The sequence below is a fragment of the Prionailurus bengalensis genome, chromosome A2 (assembly GCF_016509475.1).
Source record: "Prionailurus bengalensis isolate Pbe53 chromosome A2, Fcat_Pben_1.1_paternal_pri, whole genome shotgun sequence".
In the NCBI taxonomy this organism is placed as follows: Eukaryota; Metazoa; Chordata; class Mammalia; order Carnivora; family Felidae; genus Prionailurus; species Prionailurus bengalensis.
The window spans coordinates 113,537,343-113,560,019 of NC_057348.1; the positions used below are offsets into that span (position 1 = coordinate 113,537,343).

Here is a 22,677-nt window from a genome sequence, read left to right on the forward strand (position 1 = left end):
CGCGACCTGGCTGAAGTTGGACGCTTAACTGACTGCGCCACCCAGGCGCCCCTGTAGCTTGTACTTCTTGTTCCAACAAAATGATTATAGTTATTTATCTGCATTCTGCCTTGACCTGTAACCCCTGCAAACAGTAATCAACGTTTGTCTTGCTGTGTGATTGAAAGAACAAAATTTTGCTTTGGTGCATACTATTGCTGTTCTTTATTTGTTCATTTCTTCCTTCCTACATTCCTACAATGAGTGTGTACTGAGATGGTGCCTTATGCTGGCCACTCTACTGGGTATGGGATTGTGGTAGTGAATAAGATACGTGAGGGCCTTGCTCCTTTAGAGCTTATAGTCAGGGGAGGAGTCAAATAGTAAATAAGGAAATAATTAAGTGAATGGTAGGATACTAGTAAGTACCACGAAGAAAAGAAAATAGGAACCTATAGAATAATGGGGTAGGGGATGATAGTAAATGGGATGGCCAGGGAAGGCCAGTCTGATGAGGTGAGTTTGAACTAAGATATGGATGATGAGAGAAAGCCAGCTGTACAGAGATCAAAGGGAATATGTCCAGGCACAGGAAAGAAAGAGTTTCTGTGGCCGTGATGCAGCCGTGACGGAGGGACGTCAGGAAGGCCAGGCAGGCAGAGTGATGTGCGGTGGGAAACGAGTGGTGGCAGGTCCTAGAGGGCTTTGCGCTCACGAAGAGGAGTTTGGATTGTATTGGAAGGAGGCTTCTCTCTGGTTCAGGATATATGCTCTATTTATGCTCCAGCTAAAGCTAAGGTGTACGAGGAAAACAGCTGCTTGAGTTTCAAGGTGAGGTATAGGCAGTTGACTTAAGGCAAATATCTGTGATCCTAGCAAAAACTCTTATAACACTGCTTTGAGCAAGGGCAAGAATAAGTGCTGATTACATGACAGGCTATATGTTTTCTTTTTTTTAATTTTTTTTTTTAGCTTTTATTCATTTTTGAGAGAGATACAGTGTGAGTGGGGGAGGGGCAGAGAGAAAGAGGCAGAATCTGAACCAGGCTCCAGACTTTGAGCTGTCAGCACACAGCCTGACATGAGACTCGAACCCACCAACCGTGAGATCGTGACCTGAGCTGAAGTTGGACACTCAACCAACTGAGCCACTCAGGCACCCCGACAGGCTATATGTTTTTTAAAAGCTGCCAAGGTACATTTTATATGTCATGGGCCATAAACTTGTAGGTATTGATAATATGACCATCTAGTGAGAGTGCCTGATGCTACCACCGAAATGATAGAACTTTTATAACTCTATTTTTGTGGGTACAGAATTTTATGGCTTAAAAAAGAGCATTGCTAGGAACGTTTAATCCCGAAAAATGTCAGATCCCCAACATAGGATGCTGAACAGATAATGTTGACGAGCTGTATTTTTAATCATCTTTCACTTGGATGAACTTTTGTTAAAAATGAATCAATAATGGAGAAATCACAGGTTGTAGGAGCCTCAGACAAGACAACGCATGTGAAAGCACTTGAAATTATAAATGTTCTCACAAGGCATAAGTTATTATTACTGTCATTACAGCCAATTCTTTTTAACCAAATACTGGAACTGGTATACAAGTTGAGACTTTAAAGACTGGCTGTCTCAACCGAGATGAGAAAATATGCAATGCCAAAACACCTCTTTTCTAACCAACATGCCTATGAATTTGGTTGGTCAGCTTACGTGTGCAGAGGCTAATAATGTACACGTATTAATCTACTCAGCAAAGACTGAGTACCTACTGTTTGACAGCTAGCCCCTTAGTGGCTCTGGGGATAAAGTCATGTACTAGACAGGCACACATATGCCTTCATGGAACCTAAAATCCAGGGGATAGTGAACATGGTGTGTGTGAAATAATGATCACTTCTGCTTTTTTTTTTTTAAATAAAGTGGCCACATTTTATAGATGTAAACTATTAAAAGTAGATAAATGCTTATAAGGATGTTGTATATTGTGAATGTCTAAATATTTTTTATTCCTTTGAACAAACTTTCCATTGGGTTTGATTTTGAATCCCTTTCAAAGACCTTTTTTTATAATAAAATTTTAAAAATGTTTATTTTCACAGAGAAACAGAAAGCACAAGCAGGGGAGGGGCAGAGAGAGAGGGAGAGAGAGAATCCCAAGTAGGCTCTGCACTGTCAGTACACAGCCCGACGTGGGCTCGAACTCACCAACTGTGCCACATGACCTAAGCCGAAATCAAGTTGGACGCTCAACCACCTGAGCCACCCAGGCACCCCTGTCTCGAATGCCTCTTGCACAGTGGATTTCTCCACCTCAAAGTTGGTGGGTGGGTTGGTCTTGCTGAGGCTGGGACAGAAAATTTATGTGCTGTGACCAGTAAGAGCTCAGACGTTGAAGGCATGCTGTCTGGATTTGAATTACCCCTCCCCTGCTAATATGCTTGTACCTCAGTTTCTTCATCTGCAAAGTTAGGCTAGTAATAGATTTTTGCAAAGATTGAATCGAACGATGTGGACAATATGGTTTGTCAGTGCCTGGCACCTTGCACAATCTGATTTCATATAAACTGTGTGTTATGGTTATTACCTTTCGGCCTGCCTTCTCCATTCATAGTACAGTTACATAACCATCTCCAGTTCAGCTGCACAGCGGGCTTGGGGAAGTCTGCAGTGTTGGCTGTTTTCTGGGATGTGTTAATAGTGCTGTAGGAAGCGTGTTTTTGACACGAGGTCACAGAGGTTCGAGAGCCTCTGGTGATGTGTCATATTCACTCATTACCAACTCTCTCAGGAGCTCTAACGGTTTGTAATTGACTTTCCTTTGCGGGGTGAAAAAAAGGAAACGGGACAGTATTATTTTACTCTGTTACCCTGAAATAAGGCAGAATTTGGTGGGGGTGGGGAGGCAAGGCTGGCTAATAAGCCTTGAATAAGGCAGACATGTTCTGAGTAAATAAATATGCTCACAAAATGACCGCTTAAGAGAGTAACTTTAATTTAGATTTGACACAATTAATGGTAAATATTTTATATCAGATCTAATTTACACATGTATGTATACCCTCAAAAGTCTGAAACTGAAATAGTTTCACAAAACAATACACATTCTTTTGTAATGCAACATTTCTATTCCATTCTCTTCCCTGTAATTCCATTTCATTCCCTTGCATTCTTTGGAAAGAGACCCGTAGTGTGAAAAATATTGACGTAAGAAATAACTGGACCTAATAAGAATAAGGATATGAGTAAGAAGAATTAAGTGGGATAGTCTTCCCCTATACGTCTAAATATTTTCAAAGTAATTGTCCTATCCCTTATGCAAAAAACAAAACAAAAAACCCAAATAACCAAAACCACTTGATATTTAGTTCTTACTGTACTTTTACAGAGGTTAGCTCAATTTGACTTTTCAAATTTGTAATCTTTTCTATCCCAGCAAAGTTGTGGATTTATCATCATTAGGGCAGAAAGTCAGTGCAGTGCAGGCCGAAAACCTGGCTTCTACCTCTGGCTTTGTCATTACTCATGTTTTCCTGCCTTCTTGAGTCTCAGCTTGGGGTGGGAGGGGTGTTAAAATATTTATTGTATTTAAAGTAATTAATTTCATAACATCCCTTCCTTTCTCTTCTACTTTTGGGCTGTTTGAGGGCTAGCTGAGATACATACTTGAAACAGTTTTGTAAGCTAGCATGCTCTTCACAAATTGGACTGTTGGATTCTATATTTGTAACCCTTACCTTCTCTTTACGAAATTTCTTGTAGATTTCTCAGTTGAATACACTGATAGCCCTTTTACTGGGAGAACTTCTACCTGGAGATAGGCAGAAGATCATGACAATTTGTACCATAGACGTCCATGCCAGAGATGTGGTGGCCAAACTTATTTCTCAGAAGGCAAGTTCATAGAAATTTCATGTATTGTGTGTTGTTTCCTAAAAGTGGTGTTTATTGTCAAGAGTACTTCCAAGAAAGGTGTTTTTTAAGTTGTATATTTTTAATTAGTTCTATGAATTTAGTTACACTTACTGTGAGTGACTTTGATTTAAGTAATTATCTTCATGAGAGTTATCCCAAGTCTTGCACATCAGAGTTTTGCCAAGTCAGGAACCTCCAATCCATACCATCTCAAAAACTAACCTAGGATGTAAGAACCTCGTGAAGTCACCGTGTTCGTTTCCCTGTCTTCAGGCTTTCCTACACATCATCATCTTGGTCTTCTGGCCTGTGATTATCACCTCTCTGGCTTACCCGGCCAATAGCAAAAAGATTGTCATTTAAAACTTCTCTGTGTGCCTTTGATTAGTTTCCTTTGGAAGAAAGAGGAATAGTGGTCACCCCTTGTCTTTTTTTTTTTTTTTTTTTAAGGCTAAATGACATTCTTTGCAGAAGTCACTTTCAGGACATGAATATCCTTCTGACCTCTGTACAGAGCCTTTGTGTCTCCTAAATACTGGCACTGTTTCATGTGAAAAAATTTTCTCAGCTTTTTGCTAAAATACATTTCTACTTAGAAATGTCACAAGTGTGCTTGTCTCCTGAACAACATTGGTGAACCATGCCTGTTGGCTACTTTCTCCTCACCCCTCTTTTTTCTGCTGGTGATGGCACTCTAAAGGAAGACCATTCCTTTTACAATATGAATGCATGTATGTATTTTGAAACGTTTCCTGTTGTTTTTGTAGCTCTTTCTCAATTTATTAAAATCAAAGTGAATTTTCATTCTCTCCAGAAAGTGCCAGCACTGCTTCTTTGTGTAAGCCATAAATGTAAAAAATACTTCTTCCAAGTTCAGGACCATCAGTGATATTGTGTAATTGCTAATCCAAAACTGATCCCCTCTACCACTTACCAGGTATTCTCATTTTGATAATGGACCATTGGTAACTATTCTTTGAATATGACCTTGCACCTTTTTACATACTTTATTATGTTTTTTCAGTGGTGATGGCTTACAGTAGGATGAATTATGATTTAAAATATGTCCTTTGTACTCAAAGAGGTAAAGACTTTGTCTCATTTCCGATCATCTAATATATACAGTTGTACAATGTTGAGATGTATTTAGGCATCAGAACATTTAGTAGATAATAATTTTGGTAACTTAAATGGTTCCCAAGAAGTCCTAGGGTCACAAATGTATTGAAAGAGACTGGAATTGTTTTTTCAAATTGGGAAAAGAATGGATAGGATTAAGAAAAGAAAGAATGGCAATGAAAAAAAAAATACTGTGATTTAATTTAATGAAAAATGAAGTGGAAAATCTCTGTACTAAAAGCAAAACTGGCTTTAGAATGGACTTTGTTGGAAGTATAGTTTATTGATACCTCTGACATGAAGAAATTATGGTTTATATGTTTTACTACAGAGTGTATTTTTCCGTCTGATTTCAATGAGGAGAGTATAAAGTTAGAAAAGGGATCAAATCCCCTGGGCTGATTCATAAAAGGGGAAAAAAGCATTGCTTGAACAAATTGATATTGTTTTACAGTAAAAGCCTTCTTAAAATGAAGACTTTTATTACACATAGTTTTGATGAAGTATTGAACCATCTACATGCAGTTGTGATTTGCAATAGCATGAAGAGATTACTGTCTTGTGAGAATTTTAGAAATAAAATGTGAATCAGCAGAATTGATTAGGTGAATAAAGTGTGTTGCCCCAAAACATACAGTGTCCTTGTAATATCTTGTGATATGTAATGATCTTGTGATATTTTCAGGTTGTCAGTCCCCAAGCCTTTGCTTGGCTTTCTCAACTTCGTCACCAGTGGGAGGACTCCCAGAAACACTGCTTCGTAAATATTTGTGATGCCCAGTTCCAGTACTTCTATGAATATTTAGGAAACAGTCCTCGGCTAGTGATCACTCCTTTAACTGACAGGTAACAAGGATAAGTGGAAGTCAGCTGAGAAAAAGTGAACCAGAATAGTCCCCTAGTGTGGGTAAGGGTGTGTGAGATGGAACAGAAAGGTGTGAGAGAAAATGATGAACAAACGTGGAAACTATGAAAACGTGTGTAAATGGGCTAATGGAGTCGCATGGTAGACATTGACTTTAGTTTGAGACAAGGTAAATAGAACCAAATTAGAGAAGCAGAGATAGAGACACTGGATAGACAGATCATGAAATCATGACCAGATTAATATGAGAGAGGGCAGCCCTTGTGATCATTGAGTCCATTCTCTCCTGTTATCCATGGCTAACATTCTGATTTCAGGGTTTGTAACTGCCTCCCACAATTGCATACCTTTATGGAAAGTGTAAACATAGGAATTGCCTACATTCAGATTAATTTTTGAGGGATTACCTACAGTGAAGAAAAGAAGAGTGGGAACATAGGTCCATGAAATGGTTTAACAAACACTTAGGAAATACTGTGCTGAGTGCTTTTCCAGAATTAATTAAAGAGACAGGGGTCCTGCTCTCATAGAATGCACTTTCTCGTTGACTGTGGCATGTGAATGGCTAGGAATGAGGAGGAACAATAATCAAATTAACAAAGTTATTTTAGGTGGTAATATATGGTAAAACAAAAATGAAATAGGGTGATATGTTAAAAAGCATTTTGAATGGAGAGTCCACTATAGATTGGTTATGGGAATATTTGAGTTGGGACGTAAATGACAAGTAGGAACTAGCTATGCAAACATCCTAAGGCAGAAAGTGACAGGCAGAGAAAAGTGCACAGTTTCTAAGATAAGAAAGACATCAGCCCATTCGAGAGATAAACACAGAGCCAATATGGCTCAAGTAGGTCAAAGGGGAGGGGATTACCATTATTAAAAGTTCATTGCCACTTGACTTTAAGTCAATATATACATACCGTCAGAATGTTGTAGGTAAGGATAAGCCACTTTGGCATGAAATTCCGTATTAGTATTCCATCCTCTGTTGAATTACTTGGTGAGAGAAAGCATGTATATTCATGGGCATTCGTGAAAGACGAAAGACACCTCAAAATCACAAGAGTGTTCCTACTTATCCAGTTTCACCATACATACAGTTTATCTGGGAATGAAAGTGTAGGCATTTTTTTTTTCTGGGCTCCTGGGTGTCTCGGTTGAGCATCTGACTTCAATTCAGGTCATGATCTCACATTTGTGGGTTCAAGCCCCACATCAGGCTCTCTGCTGACAACTCAGATCCTAGAGCCTGCTTTGGATTCTCTGTCTCCTTCTCTTTCTGCCCCTCCTCTGCTTGCGCTCCGTCCCTCTCCATCTCTTAAAAAAAAAAAAAAAAAAAAAAAAGAAGAAGAAAAGAAAAAAAAAGTGTCAGCAGTTTTAAATATGTCAGTAAAGCTGGCTTGTGTTGATGATCTTAGGAAGTCCGTGAAATTCTTGCACTAGCTTTGTGATTATTCTTGCTTGTATTAAACTGCTCCCGATTTCATCACTGATAAATTGTAATTCTGTTTTTCTAATTCAGTTCTCTTTAACTTGTCTCTAACTAAAACTGTTTGCTATCTTAACTGGTTAATTTATGTACTTCTTTCAGTGTGAGAGATTAAAATTTGTATCTTGACAAAATCACTTGAGAGTAGTCAAAACTTCAAATGCTAAAAGTCTACTATATATGTGCCATTATAAATAAAGATGAGAAGAAGGGAGGCACAGGGTGTAGGAGAAGATGGGAAGAGACACTTCAGAGTGTGCCAGTAAGTGAGGACTAATAGCTTATTAACTTTTTGATTAAAAAAAAAATCACTATGTGGTTTATTTGCAGCTTAAAAGGAAGCTGAATGTTCCTTTTGATAGAGTGAATGGTGCTGTGTAAGATGTTCACTTGGTGAACGTTTCTTTTCCATTACATTTTTTGGGTTGTTTACTAATTGTTTACATTAACACAATGTTGCCTTCCAAACATGCTCATTACATCTCGTATGATGTTGATCTTCCCCTTGTGTGTGGTAGGCAGGGCAGTCAACCTCCGCAACAGTTCCTGCTTCCCTACATGGGCAGGTTCAGAGACGTAGGTCAACCAGCTTGTAACTGAGCGACTTGGGCTGGAGTGCAGGTGGACTGGGTAGGAGTGTGAAGGATAAGCCGTTACAGAGAGACCCAAAACATAAGGAGGTCAAGTCCATGGAGGCAGATGTGTCACTTGCATAAGTAACAGTCCAGAGGAGAGGGGCTCAGTAGTACAGGCTGGCAAGTGGCCAACATGCCAAACAAGACTTCCGCCTTTGTTTTGGCAAGTGAAAGAAGGCAAAAGATCTAGAAGGAGCTGTTGTGGGATTTCTCTACAGCATTTCAGCACACAGTGTGTTCATTGGAGTTTGGTCACTTGGCTGCTCCTGGCTGGAGGGTGGGGGAAATCTAGGTGGAGCAAATAGCCACATGTCCAACCAAAACTTGGAACCATGAGAGAAGATTATTAGCAGATAGTCTGCACTATAAAAAAATACTGTAATTCCTAGTTCAGAGGTCTTTGCTTTCCATATTCATTGTAAGATGTGCTTAAACATGTGATGACCGTAAAATATAGATACACTTTACATTTGCATAAGTAATTGCTTCTGTTTGCCTAGCACTCTGAATTTTTTAAGGCATCTATCTTTGGCATTGTTTAATGAATCCGTACAATAAATTCCTCATATTACAGAGGCACGTTGTAATATGAAATGAGAGGCACATTGATGTCAAAAGACTTAAGATTAACATCTGATGATTGGCAAAGTAGACCCTAGTCCCTTGACTACAGATGTCCATGTGTATGTCTTTCTATTAGGTCCACTGTGTGTAGTAAGACAGAAGTAATTTATGAAAACCTCATGTTAGATCCTTGCTATTTGTTAGTTTTTCTTCTTTTACAAGTATTAAATTCTGTCTTTGTATAATTCTCCTCAGCCTGAGAACCTCTGAATCTTTCCTGTAAAAATAGGTATTATCATAATCTAAATGCATGTAGCAACATGTTCAAAATGAATTCCTGATATATATTTTAATGTAACAAATTTTGTTTTGTGTAGTTGCTTTATATATTGAAATACATATATATTTGCATACTTTACATTTATATATATTTACGTATCTCATCTCTTAATGTATTCATTAAGTATCAGTTTAATGAAGTCAGTGTTTAATTCATCACCAAGATTTCTGTTTTTCTTTTATAAACAATAGTTTTGAGACATTGTCTGCCATAATAATAGTATCTCTACCTAGACATATCAGAAATTCAATGGCATTACAAATCAAGTGTTATTTGTATTGATACACAGCTCTTAGAAAATAAGAAAAAGCAATACATGCTTTATTTTTTTAAGTAGCCAACCTAAAATTAAATTTGGTATAAATTATTATTCTGACTCTTGTTATTGCCATAACAAATCCTAGGTATATTAATATTGATTGTTATGACCATATTGTAGAGCCTGACTTCTTAAACTAAAAAAACAAAGTTGTATTCTCCATTATGTTTTCTAGAAATATGATATCAGCCTGTAACATTGGTATTTTTTGTTATTGAAAGGTGTTACATCACTTTAACTCAATCACTTCATTTAACCATGAGTGGAGCCCCAGCTGGCCCAGCAGGTACAGGAAAAACAGAAACCACCAAAGATCTTGGACGTGCCCTTGGCATGATGGTTTATGTATTCAACTGTTCAGAGCAAATGGACTACAAAGTAAGATAGTCATAAAATGTTATATTCTGACAATATTATTTATTCCTGATTTGGAATGATTGAAACTAATAGCTCAAAACCTTCTTCTGTTAAATTCTCAATGGCTCGCTTTATGATTTAGTCCATAGGAAATATCTATAAGGGATTGGTGCAGACAGGAGCTTGGGGCTGCTTTGATGAATTCAATCGAATTTCTGTGGAGGTTCTGTCAGTGGTGGCAGTGCAAGTGAAAATGATACATGATGCCATCAGAAACAGGAAAAAGAGGTGAGTAGCGCCTGGCTTCTTTCTATTGTTACGGATACAAACAGAAACATAAAATAGTGAAGCAAACCTCGTCTTCTTCGCTGGCTGCCTATCTGCGTCTTGTAAAATGGATGAAAGCAAACCTCATCTTCTTCGCTTGCTGCCTATCTGTGTCTCGTGAAATGGATAAAATAAGAGGAACTGGTTTATTTTGAAGAATGATTTTGAATGACCTATTTTTGTTAGCGGTTTTTAATTGTTGAATGCAACAAAGGTGTACTACATTTATACATAAAAAAATAAACCCTCTTGATGATGCTAAATCCGCTTAGCATCTGTTCTGTTCATGTTCTGTAATCTATCTTAGCGTTCTGTTCTAACTTGACCTTCTGTTTGCACTGGACACAATCGATCCCTCCATTCTGCCGGGCACGCTTCTTCACATTGGTTCCAAGACACCACCATCCTCCTGGTTTTTTCCCAGCTTCAGGGATGCCCCTGGGCTGATTTCTTCTCATCTACAAAATCAGAAAAAGTATAGTAACTATCTTACTGATCATCGTGGTACCTAAATGCAGAGCCCTGGGACAAGTGTCTGGCACATAGTCAGCCCTGTATCAGTGTTTGCTGTTATTTTTTGTTATTATTTTCTGACCTACCAGTATTAGAGGTCACAAGGCTCAATCTTTGGGTCTCATTCCCTTGGTAATTACACCCAGTCATGTGGCTTTGAGAACCATCTGTCTGCTGGTGGCTGCTGGGTGCCCAGACTTCCTTTCTCTGATACCTTGACCTCCAAAGACAGTGCCTGTTGGAGCGTCTCAGGACTCCACTTGCTGCCCCGTAGGCCTGTTGTATTTAATAGATGCAAAATCAAAATCCTGGTGTCTCCACCAACACTGCTTGCTCAATGTTCCGTCACAGTAGAGTACACACTATGCTCTGCTCGTTACTCAGTTACTCCAAAAAACTTCCCAGATATATCCAGAGCCTAACAGTGTCTCAACATGATGCCACATTCTAAAAGACAAAACATGACTGGCACTTGGAGACTGATGGCTTAATTTGAGAAGTTAGTATTATAGTGGTTTTCTTTATAACATTTGTTTGTGGTTTTCTTTGCACTATTTTTTGTATACCGGGAAATCTCATTTTATCTGGCCTACCCACTTACTCGCACTCCTTAGGGCATTTTGCTCAGCTAGCTGTCTTATCCATAGGGACGGTTCAATCTCCCAGTGAGGGAAAGCCCCTGGAAACTGTGACTCTATTATAGAAGCTTTCACTTATTGTATATGACATCTAGAAATTCCCACCTCTTAAAAAACCTCTCAGTGCTTCTATCACATGGCTCTGGGATACCACTTGACTATGACCACATGTCTGCTGCCTTACCTGCCCCTGCTGTAAGACCATGTTAGAGAAGATTAGATTATTTCCTTTTTGACTCCCCCCCCAGATGTATTTCATTTAGTTTTTAGTCAAAATCTTATTATTTGATGTAACCCAGATATCATTTGAGGCCATCCATTCTTTACTTTTTTTTTTTTTTTTTTTACATTTATTTATTGTTGAGAGACAGAGCATGAGCAGGGGAGGGGCAGAGAGAAGAGAGGAAGACACAGAATGCGAAACAGGCTCCAAACTCTGAGCTGTCAGCACAGAGCCGGGTGCGGGGCTGGAACTCACAAACCGTGAGATCATGACTTGAGCCGAAGTCAGACACTTAACTGACTGAGCCTCCCAGGTGCTCCGAGTCCATCCTTTCTTAAGGAGATTTAGATAACTGATCCGTGCAAGGATTTCTGGATACTTCTAACTATACTTACTGGTAGTTTCTTCTTTGTCTATGTCTCTGTGTATGTAAGTTGTACCTGTTTGTCTCAGGCTGGCCCATGGACAGATGGCTAGTCTTCTTGATGTTTTCATGAATTATTACATGCTCTTTATATTTAAGAATTTAAGAGATGGAACCATGCCTCAACAACAAAGCCTATGCGCATCTTGCTGGCTCTACCCCCTCAAAGTCTATACCCTTCACTGTGGCTATCCCTGCTGTATCACGGGAGAGCACACAGGGGCCCTTTTACAGCAGCTCCCTCTCTGTGAGTGGCCCTGTCAGGCTTCTCTGCCTTCCCTGGCCTGATATGCTGGGATTGAAGATTTCTCCCTTATTACCTTGGCTATACAAAATCCATCTTCTCTTAGTTATCTAGTATCTAAGAAGCTCTTAGTCCTAAAATCTGTGTCTCTTTTCCCTCTCCCTTGTGTGAGGTAGGCCCAGCTCCTCGACTACTCTAGCCCTTGCCTTTTTCAACAAGAGAGAGCACTTTCTCTTCTACCATCATTTGAAAGTTTCCTTCTACTGTCCTTCACTTTGGCCCCTCTGGCTCTTGCCTGTTTCATTGCTCTGGCCGTCAGTAGCCTAACTAGACCCTTGCAGATCTTTCTACACATCTTTCGCTTCTTCTCCAATGCATTTAAGTGATGAGAATAGCGATAGTCATAGCTAACATCTGTTGAGTATGTACCGTATTCTAGGCATTGTCCTCTTAGCCATTTATACATATAATCTCTTTTAATCCTCATATGATCCAGTAAAGTAGATAATATTATCACCACCCCCTTTCCTTTTTATGAGATGAAGGAATTGGAACGTACCTAAAATGATAGAGCTGCTCTCTGAACACTCACAATCTGGCTCCACAGATAGCTTTCCTAACCACCACACTATTCTGCCTCTCCATGGTAGTCAGTAGATATTTGCTGAATAAATGGGAGGCAGTGAAGGAGGAAGGTGAGTAAATAGACTTAATAAAGGTGGAACAAAGATGTCACTTTGTCCTCTTAACATGGATATTTTCTGTCTTTGCAGCGTCCCATTCAAAGAATTGCAGCCCATGTTGAAGGCAAAAATGACATCCCATTTCGATGTTAAAGTAGCCACGTCCTCATTTTTATATTCCAGCATATAAGGCCATGCTAAAATATAAAACAATACTTCCCATATTTGTAACTCTTTGCGGGGAAGGGAGTGTATTTTTAATAAACATGCTTCAAAGATTTTCAAAATTGTATGCATATGAATTGTAAAGAAAATCACCCAGAATCAACAGCTGCCTAATAATAATTTGCATTTTGCAGTGGTGTGCATTTGTCATTGCGTATTCACATTCAATGAGCACGTTTAATTCCATCAACATTCTTCTTACGGTAGATTTGTATTTCTTGGGGAAGCCATCACACTGAAGCCGTCAGTTGGAATATTTATTACGATGAACCCAGGATATGCTGGTCGAACTGAATTACCGGAAAATCTCAAAGCTCTTTTCAGGCAAGTGTTAAGCTTTGTGGTTTAGCATCTGGAGCACTCATGCCACCTAATGTTGCTGGTTTGCACTGTTAAATGATTTGTTTTTACTTGAGAATTCCTGTGGAAAACCTCTTATTATTGCTTTGGGATTCCTGATAGAACTTCCATCATGATAAGTTTAACTCTTTTGAAATATGAAGCCAGAACTTAAAATCATTACTTAAAAGTTGCATGGTACATTCAAACATTGAATACTAGCTCTTTTATAATGATGTCTTTATTATAAACAAAGTTTTTTTATTAGTTATAGAATATGTGGAAAATACAGAAAAGGATAAAGAAAAGGTTACAGCTTTACCACCCAGAAGTGGTAATTGTTACCTTTTTTTGGCCTCTTTTATAATTCAGATTTTATGAAGTTAAGATATTATTTTAGGTATGATTTTTATTTAGTTCTTAGTTAATATTTTGACATAAGTAGTTTATTGTATTATTGGAAATTCCTTGGAAATGCTATTTTATGTAGCTTCAAAACAGTCGCTTTCACGGCTTATCCATAATTTTCTTAACTGTTCCCTATTGTCTGACCTGAAGGGTTTGTGTTTTTCTTTGCAGTTTTTTATGATCATAAAACAGACTATAAATATCTCTTCACATGAAGAGTTACCCTATTTCAGATTATTACCCAGAATAGATTTGTACATGTAGAATTACCTGGTGAATGAATAAAATACCTATCGATGACCTGCCTTCCAAAAATATTTTACCAATGTATACACCTATTAACAGTCTGTCAGAGAAGCTGTACTGTATCTGAACCAGTTGTGTTTCTCTCCTATTTTAAATCAACTTTGTTCAGGTATAATTTCATGTAATAAATTGCATGCATTTAAGGGTACAGCTTGTGAAAACATTTACCACAATCAAGATATGGAATATTTCCAACCCCTGGAAGCGGTGCCTCTTTGACGTTAATCCCCCATGCAACAGATGTGTCTTCTGTGGCTCTAGGTTAAATTTGCCTTTCCTAGAGTTCATGTTCTGTACTCGTTTGTACTCGTCTGTGTTAGCTTCTTTCTTTGAATGATAAGGTTTGGGGATTCCTCCAAGTCGAGGAGATCAGTAGGTCTTTTGTAGGTGATTAGTATTCTGTTGTAGAGACATATTACAACCTGTTTATCCATACACCAGTTGATGGACATTTGTGTTTCCAGTTTGGGGCTCTTATGAATAAAGCTGCTATGAACAGTCCTCTACAATCTTTGTGTGAACATGTATCTTCTTTTGGGTAAATACCTATGAAGGAAAGTCTCATGGCAAATGTGTGTTTGACTGTATTAGAATCTGCCAGTTGGGTTTCCAAGATGGTGGTACTATTTTACAGTCTCACTGTCAGTATATGAGAATTTCGATTGCTCTACGTTCTTACCAAGTTGTAGTCCATCTAATAGATACGTGGAGGTATGTCATTGTGGGTTTAGTCTGCTGCATTTGCATGATGGATCATGGTTTGAACATCTTTGAACTTACTGGCCATTCCCTTCACTTTTTTGAAGAGCTGTATTGTGTATGCTTCCTTTGTTAAATTCATATATTGCAAATACTTCACTCCTAATTTGTGGCTTGCCTTTTAATTTTCTTAATGGTGTCCATTTTAAATGTCCATTAAAAAAATTTTTTTTAATTTTTATTTATTTTTGAGAGAGAAAGAGAGAAACAGAACGTGAGCGGGAGAGGGGCAGAGAGAGAAGGGGACACAGAATCTGAACTGGGGACCGTGAGATTGTGACCTGAGCTGAAGCTGGATGCTTGGGGCGCCTGGGTGGCGCAGTCGGTTAAGCGTCCGACTTCAGCCAGGTCACGATCTCGCGGTCCGTGAGTTCGAGCCCCGTGTCAGGCTCTGGGCTGATGGTTCAGAGCCTGGAGCCTGTTTCCGATTCTGTGTCTCCCTCTCTCTCTGCCCCTCCCCCGTTCATGCTCTGTCTCTCTCTGTCCCCAAAATAAATAAACGTTGAAGCTGGGTGCTTAACCGACTGAGCCACCCAGGCACCCCTAAATGGTGTCCATTTTGAATGAGATGGAATACAGTTTATCAATTTTTTTTTAATATGCTAGTTAAGAAAGTTTTACTAGTCCCAAGTTGCAAAAATTTTCACAGGTTTTCTGCCAGAAGTTTTGTGGTATTGTCCTTTTTCTGTTAAGGTGCTAGATTATATTGATTGATGTTTTCCATTGCTAAACAATTCTCCAATGCTGCATTCCTGGGATAAACTCTACTTAGTCAGGAGATACTATTTTTTATATTTATTTTGCTGGACTCAACATGCTACTATTTTTTTTAATTTTTTTTTTTAACGTTTATTTATTTTTGAGACAGAGACAGAGCATGAACGGGGGAGGGTTAGAGAGAGAGGGAGACAAAGCATCTGAAACAGCCTCCAGGCTCTGAGCTGTCAGCACAGAGCCCAACACGGGGCTTGAACTCATGGACCGCGAGATCATGACCTGAACTGAAGTCGGACGCTTAACCGACTGAGCCACCCAGGCGCCCCTCAACATGCTACTATTTTGTTAAGGATTTTTTTTTAATTTTTTTTCTAACATTAATTTTTGAGTGACAGAGACAGTGTGTGAGTGGGGGAGAGGTAGCGAGAGGTGGAGACACATAATCTGAAGCAGGCTCCAGGTTCTGAGCTATCAGCACAGCACCCAACCTGAGGCTTGAACTCGCAGACTGTGAGATCATGACCTGAACTGAAGTCGGAAATTTAACCAATTGAGCCACCCAGGCGCCCCTGGCTTGTTAAGGATTTTTAAATCCACACCATGAGGGATATTGGTCTATAGTGTCCTTTCTTGTAGTATCTTTATCTTGTTTTGACATTAGGGTATGCTCTCCTCATGAAACTAGTTGGCAAATGCTCCCTTGCCTATTTTGTTGAGAGTTTGTGTAGGATTGGTATTATTTACCCCTTATTTTATTTTACTTTATTTTTTTATTTACCCCTTAAATACAGGATAGAATTAAACAGTGAAGCCATCTGGGCCTGCGTTTTTCTTTGTGGGAGTTTTTTGGGGGGTTTTTGTTCATTTTTTTTTTATTTACCCCTTAAATACAGGATGGAATTAATCAGTGAAGCCATCTGGGCCTGGGTTTTTCTTTGTGGGAGTTTTTTGTTCTTTTTGGGGGGGGGGGGGGATAGACTCAACTTCTTTGATATGGAGCTATTCATATTTTTTATTTCTTTTATTAGTTTTTGGTAATTTCCATCTTTTAAGAAGTCTTTCTACATTATCTAGATTATTGAATGTATTGGCATTTATTTGTTCATAATATTCCTTTATTATCTATAGTGACATCTTCAGTCCATGTCTTTTATGGGTAATTTGTGTCTTCTCTCCTGTTTTTGCTTTTTTGAGCTAGAGGTTTATCAGTTACATTTTCAAGAATTCTTTGGTGTTCACAGTCTGTATTATTATTTAGTGTCTGCCTTCAAAATGATAGGCTATTTAATATATGAGGTAAGAACCTCTATAGTTTTTAGTGTGATTTCTTTCCCTTCTTTTAAGCTTGAAATTTGCTTGTTCATCTGTCTAGATATTTAATCATGTTTCATTTGTATTTTCTTCTAATTTTTATAGTATGACTTTTTAAATGTACTTTATTTGTCGAGAACTTCTTTTGGTTGGTTACAATGAGTATTTAAACAGAATTCTTTTCCCAAATAGTCAATTAGTCCAGCATGCTTTATTAAATGTTTTTCTTTCTTCATAAAACAGCTTGCCTAGCATAGTGGCTGTATGATGTCTATTTTTTAAAAAAAAATAATTTTAGACACCATCTATCCTTAGAAACTAATGATTATAGAATACTTGGATTTTGAAAATGGTACATCTTTCCAGTATTTTTACATTTGTATCCCAGTTCATCTCCTGCATGTTTTCATTTGGGTCTCAAAATTTGAAATTGTTTTGTGCCGTTTTCGTAAATTTGGTCTAACGAAGCAGAGCCTCACTTATGTTGCGGTGCTAGTACTCATGTCAGCAAAGTTTGAAGGCCAGTTTGGATGACGCAAGTAGCATTCATGAGTGGAGGAGGCTCAGGCTACTATGCCTGAGCCCTAAGTGCGTCCTGATGCCACCATTGACCTGCCTCGGGCCTGAGCGTACGTGCTTGCCCTTCTCAGAACCTTAGTCTGCACTCCGCAAAATACTGATGAGGAGAGGAGCCGCTTCGTAGACTTGTGACAATTAAGGGAGAGAGTGCATGAAAAGCTTGTCATGCTCTGTATGGCGTGAAGAAAGTGCTCAGTAAAAAAAAGTTGTCAGTATTAACGTATGTACCACGCAAGTCAACTCACTGCCTTTTCTGTCCTGTCCCCTGTTTACTGTTCATCTTTAGTACTTCTATCCTATGATAAGAGTACAAAGCGTGGGGAAAGTGTGGGTGTAATTTAAATAGGAGAAATAGTCACGGCATAGATCCAAAGAAACTTAGGAATGTTTAGGGTGAAAACCTAGATATGCACACTCTAGACTGTAATTATATTTATAAAAGCAGGTGGAGGAACACTTTGGACTGTGTACTTTAAGAATTCTAAAATAGCAGGCTTATTTACTTATTTGGTTCCTTTTTTGCCCTTCAGTTGAACAGAATGTTTTCAGATGTTGCTGTCCAGGGCAGTGGTCTTTGGGGAGGACTTTGTGGAACCCCCCCCCTCCAAGAAGGGGAGTTAAACGTTACGTTTTGGTAAATTTTTATCTTAAAAGTGTAACCAAGCTGGCCTGAGGCAGTGGCCTGCTAGAAAGAGCCTGTACCAGCTTGAAAGCACTGATGGTTAAATTTTCATGAATTCCATAAGCACAGCCACTAATGGAAACTTAATTATATAAACATTTGATTATATTTAAAACAAAAGTGATAAATACTCAGAACGCATCACTATTTCAGTCATACTGATGCGCTTAGATCCTTTATATCTGCTTTGTCTGTTTGGTGGTATGCTACTGCACATCTCTTCCCAGGCCCACATTTAGTGGTATGTTGATAGATTGAAGTTAGCCATGGTGCAGGTGTGTGTTCTGTGGAAACCCGCAAATGCTATTTTTGGAGAGCCAGTCATTAAGCATTTACTAGCTCAGCACAGGCCACAGGTAAAGGTGGCCTCTAGCCCCGAGTATCACTCAGTTTTCTACAGTGATGACTTACTTATAGGAGAATATACCACAGATGTTCCTTAAGCTCTTACACCCATCCTTCTGTCATTTCCAGACATTCCGTCTTTTTCTATGTATCTAGTAACTGACGGACATTTTTTAGTTGAAGCAGAGGGTCTTGTTAGCTGTGATGGACAGAGGTAATTGTGAACTGCTTCAGAATGGTGAGAATGTTGGTACAAATTAATCATTTGATTTCAGCAATCTGTACATATTACCTTAGAACGTTTTAAAACTAAATTTCGTATTTCTTTTTCAGACCCTGTGCCATGGTTGCGCCTGACATTGAGCTAATCTGTGAAATCATGTTAGTTGCTGAAGGCTTTGCAGACGCGCGTTCACTAGCCCGCAAGTTCGTGACATTGTACACACTCTGCAGGGGGCTCCTCTCCAAGCAGGTGAGGGGTTTTTTGTTCTCTTTCCTAGGTTTGTACATCCCATTAAAACTGCTTTTGACACATAGATGCTGGGTACTTTATCACTCACATTACAGTTAGACCTTTTAGAGTAATTTTGTATTTTCCGTAAAATTTTGCAAATCTTTATTTTAGTATTTGTAATATTCTTTTTCTGATTTTAAACATGAGACATTTTAAGTTGACTGTTGATTGGTACTATGTACAATTGTCAGTGGGCTCTGTGATCGTCTTTGACTCTCACCAATGTTATAATTGTTCATGGAATTTTATGCTGCCTGCTTTGTTGGTGAGAATATTATTTTCTAGTGAGAGACGGCAAGAGTGTTTATAAGAATCAGAAGAGGTAAAGCTGATTTTCCAAAGAACCCTTCAAGAAATGTTAAATGAAAATTTTTCTCATTTGGTGGTAATCCCTTATTTGAAGGTGGGTTTGTTATTTGTTTTTACATTCAGTGTGTGATTCCCTAGTCTCTGAAGTGGGTCAGACCTGTTTTTGGTTTTGTTGTGTTTTGGGGTTTTTTTTTTTTTTGGAGTATAGCTGATGCTCATTGATGTTAGTTTCAGGTGTATGGCACACTGATTGGATACCTCTGTACATTATGCTATGCTCACCACAAGTGTGGCTCCCGTCTGTCACCATACAAGGCTGTTACAGTACCATTGACCATATTCCCTGTGCTGTACCTTTTATTCCTCTCCAGTAGCTAGCTTCTTGCTGTTTCACTGAAGTTGCTGATGAGCTACACAAATTATGTATGTATCAGCCTCATTATTTTTAAATTCAGCTTTGTGGTCACCTTTGACCTCACTTTTTCGATGACCTTTCATTAATTCCTGGTGACATTATTTTGCAGCTTTTCTGGCATGAAAGTATTAAAATGCCATAGTTAGAACCACATAGTTACCTGTACTGACAGATGTACTTATTTTGAATTACCTGTCGTTAAGGTGGAATTTGGACTCTGAGAGCGAAATTGATGTTGTCCTTTTAATATGTAAATTTACATTCTGGGGGGAAATCCTAGCAAATTTAACAACATGGAAAAATGTTTATGACAGTGTTCTATGCAAAAAATGCAGCATGCCAAACTAGGTACGATCTACAACTTGCATTTATTTTACACTCAGACTGCATGTATTATAGAAAGTAACTGGGAAGTACGTAGTGATTTTTGATTTTTGTCTCTGGGTGATAATACTGTGAGTATTTTTTATTTTTCTCCTTGTTTGTGGTATCCTTCTTATTTTTTCGAGGAGTTCATTTTAATTTTATCACGGGCAGAAGTCAGAAGAAAACAATGTCACTGAACCCGGGCAGTACAGAGTCGCAACCACATCCATTCCCAGTAGTAATATTTAAACACTGAGTGAGCACTTACTGTATCCAAGTAACCTGTTGGTTGATTAAGAGGACAAGCAAGAACACATGAAACCAGCACACTCAGAGTTTGGAGTTCAGAGAACTTCCGGGATTGAGTTTCCGTTAGATAAAAATTAGAAGAACATGCAGGAGGAGATGATCATAGTTTCTTCCTTGAAAACCATAAGGTATGAGGGAGGTGTTGGGAGGAAAGGTAGAACAGACGAGGAGAGCATTCTCCAACTAGAGGAATGTCATGGGGGAGATGAGGGAAGGCAGTGAGGCCAGGACAGAAGGGCTGAGTTAGAAGGATGGACGCTGATACTTTTCTAAACTGTAGGGATTTAAGAAGAACCTATGGATGGTTTTGACTGATGGACTAGCATAATGAGAACAGTGAAGATTATTTCAGCAGTTGTTGGATTTACATGTTGAGAAGGGTCACCAACTCGTCTTAAACCCGTGTCCAGAATTTCTTCTACCCCCTCTCCTTTAATGTTCTTACTGCACTGACTTAGCCCCCTCCTCAGTCTCTCTGACCTCCACACTCCAGTTCTTGCCCTTTGCCTTCTCTCCTCAAGCCGTCATCTTTTTCTGCATCATGGCTCTCAAATGAGTTTTTACCATGACCCACAGTAAAAAAAATACTCCTTCTGTTGAGACTCAGGACCCACACCCGTGTGTCATATGCACAGCTGAAACAACAATTTTCACCCAACACTTCTTGCCCTTCTTATTTGCAACACATTATGGTGTTTTTCATTCTGTTTTCTTCTGTTCTGTTACCAGCAGAAATGATGGTCAAGACCTACTAAATTGATTTTACTATTCACTGCTGGATTGAAGGACATAGTTATACATGGATATATTGTTTCACTGCTCACAAAGCATTTTATTCTTTCAACAGCCTTGTAAAGTGGTTAGATCCTTTTATGTGCATTTTTATGGATGATGCTTGGAGAGGGTGCTGACTTTCCCACAGGCGCCATTGAGAGATAATTTGAGAGAAAAGTTGTCACTCTGTGGGTGGTAGATGAAAGGCAAAAGAGAGCAATCTTTTAATTCATTGTCCCTTTACTGAGTACCTACCTGTGCAGTGCACCATGTTGGGACCTACATGACAACAGGGAATAGATCTGTGCTCTGTTCTCCAGGAGCCCAGAGCCTGTGAAAGGCATCTTCTGTCGGGATTATGTGAAACTCTCAAAGCGGACATACTGTTATATCCCTGAATTGTAATAATAAAGTTTGTACTGCACTAAATGCCAGAGTTAGGGCTGGAGCGTCTGAGTGATTAAGAGGCAGAGTTATTAGGGCAAGTAGAGATCTGGGTCTGGGAGGGGTGGACTCACAGGGTTATCTGTTGAAGTCACACTGGAGAAATATGCCATGTTTAGAGGTGAAAATTTGCAAGTAGTTCAACTCAGTGTTAGCAGGTTTACTGAGACGAGAGCAGGGAAGACGGATGGATCCTTGGGCACGCTGCAACTCAGTGCTATGGGAAGAAGAGATCTGCTGACGGAGGCAGAGAATCAGGAGAAAGAGGGAGGAGGATACTGAAGGGATGTGGTTTTTACAAATTGGAAGAGAACAGGAAAATAGTACTTTACATCATTAAAGCATGTATTTATCTGAACTCTTTTCTTACAGCTTTTGGCTTTTACTTCTGGAATGAGAAATTTATTCCCTTTTAAAATCTTTGAGAAAATACAACCTATGTTTTGATTTTTAGGATCATTATGATTGGGGACTTCGCGCTATTAAATCTGTCTTGGTTGTAGCTGGCTGCCTGAAACGAGGAGATAAAAATAGACCCGAAGATCAGGTACCACAGTGCTAATAACATGGTTTTGTGGAGTGGGTAGCTAAACAACTTCACAGAAATGAAAGTATGTATCTGGATGGTGGGCCATGCCTAGCGCAACTTTTATTTCTTTTTTTAAGTTTATTTATTTTGAGAGAGACAGAGGCACCACAAGTTGGGGAAGGACAGAGAGAGAGGAGTGAGGATCCCAAGTAGCCTCTGCACTGCCAGTGCAGAGCCCATCCTGGGCCTTGAACTCCCAAAACCATGAGATCATGCTCTGAGCCGACCCCAAGTGTTGAACGTTTAACCAACTGAGCCACCCCGGCGCCCCAGTACAGAGCAACTTTTAAAAAGTATGATCTCTCTTTTCCACATAGAATATTTTGAGGACTGGCATTGCTTACATCATGAAAGATAAGTATTCTTGAGTATAAGGATGTGAATACAGGAAAGAAAATGTGATTTTGTAAGTGCTTTTGAAATAACAGCTACAAAAAATATTTTGGCAGTCATAATCAAATCAGTAATCACTGGTTGATTTCCTCTGAGGAACATTCAGAAAATCTGATTAATTGAGTTGGGATAATAATCCTGAAATGTCAGTGAAAACATAATCTAATGGAACCTGGAAAATGAGCATAGAACAAACAGGAAGAACGATCACCTGACACCAGTGAAATGCAATGCTCAGGTGGTTATTCA

General features: G+C 39.0%; 1 protein-coding gene across 1 annotated transcript in view; it reads left to right on the forward strand.

Moving 5' to 3' along the window:
• DNAH11 (dynein axonemal heavy chain 11) overlaps nucleotides 1–22,677 on the forward strand; it is a 352,005-nt gene that overhangs the window by 143,362 nt on the left and 185,966 nt on the right. Inside the window, 7 exon segments of the mRNA XM_043589069.1 lie at nucleotides 3,749–3,880; nucleotides 5,706–5,866; nucleotides 9,457–9,613; nucleotides 9,735–9,880; nucleotides 13,077–13,193; nucleotides 18,649–18,787; nucleotides 21,901–21,993. Coding sequence (XP_043445004.1) covers nucleotides 3,749–3,880; nucleotides 5,706–5,866; nucleotides 9,457–9,613; nucleotides 9,735–9,880; nucleotides 13,077–13,193; nucleotides 18,649–18,787; nucleotides 21,901–21,993 — 945 coding nt within the window.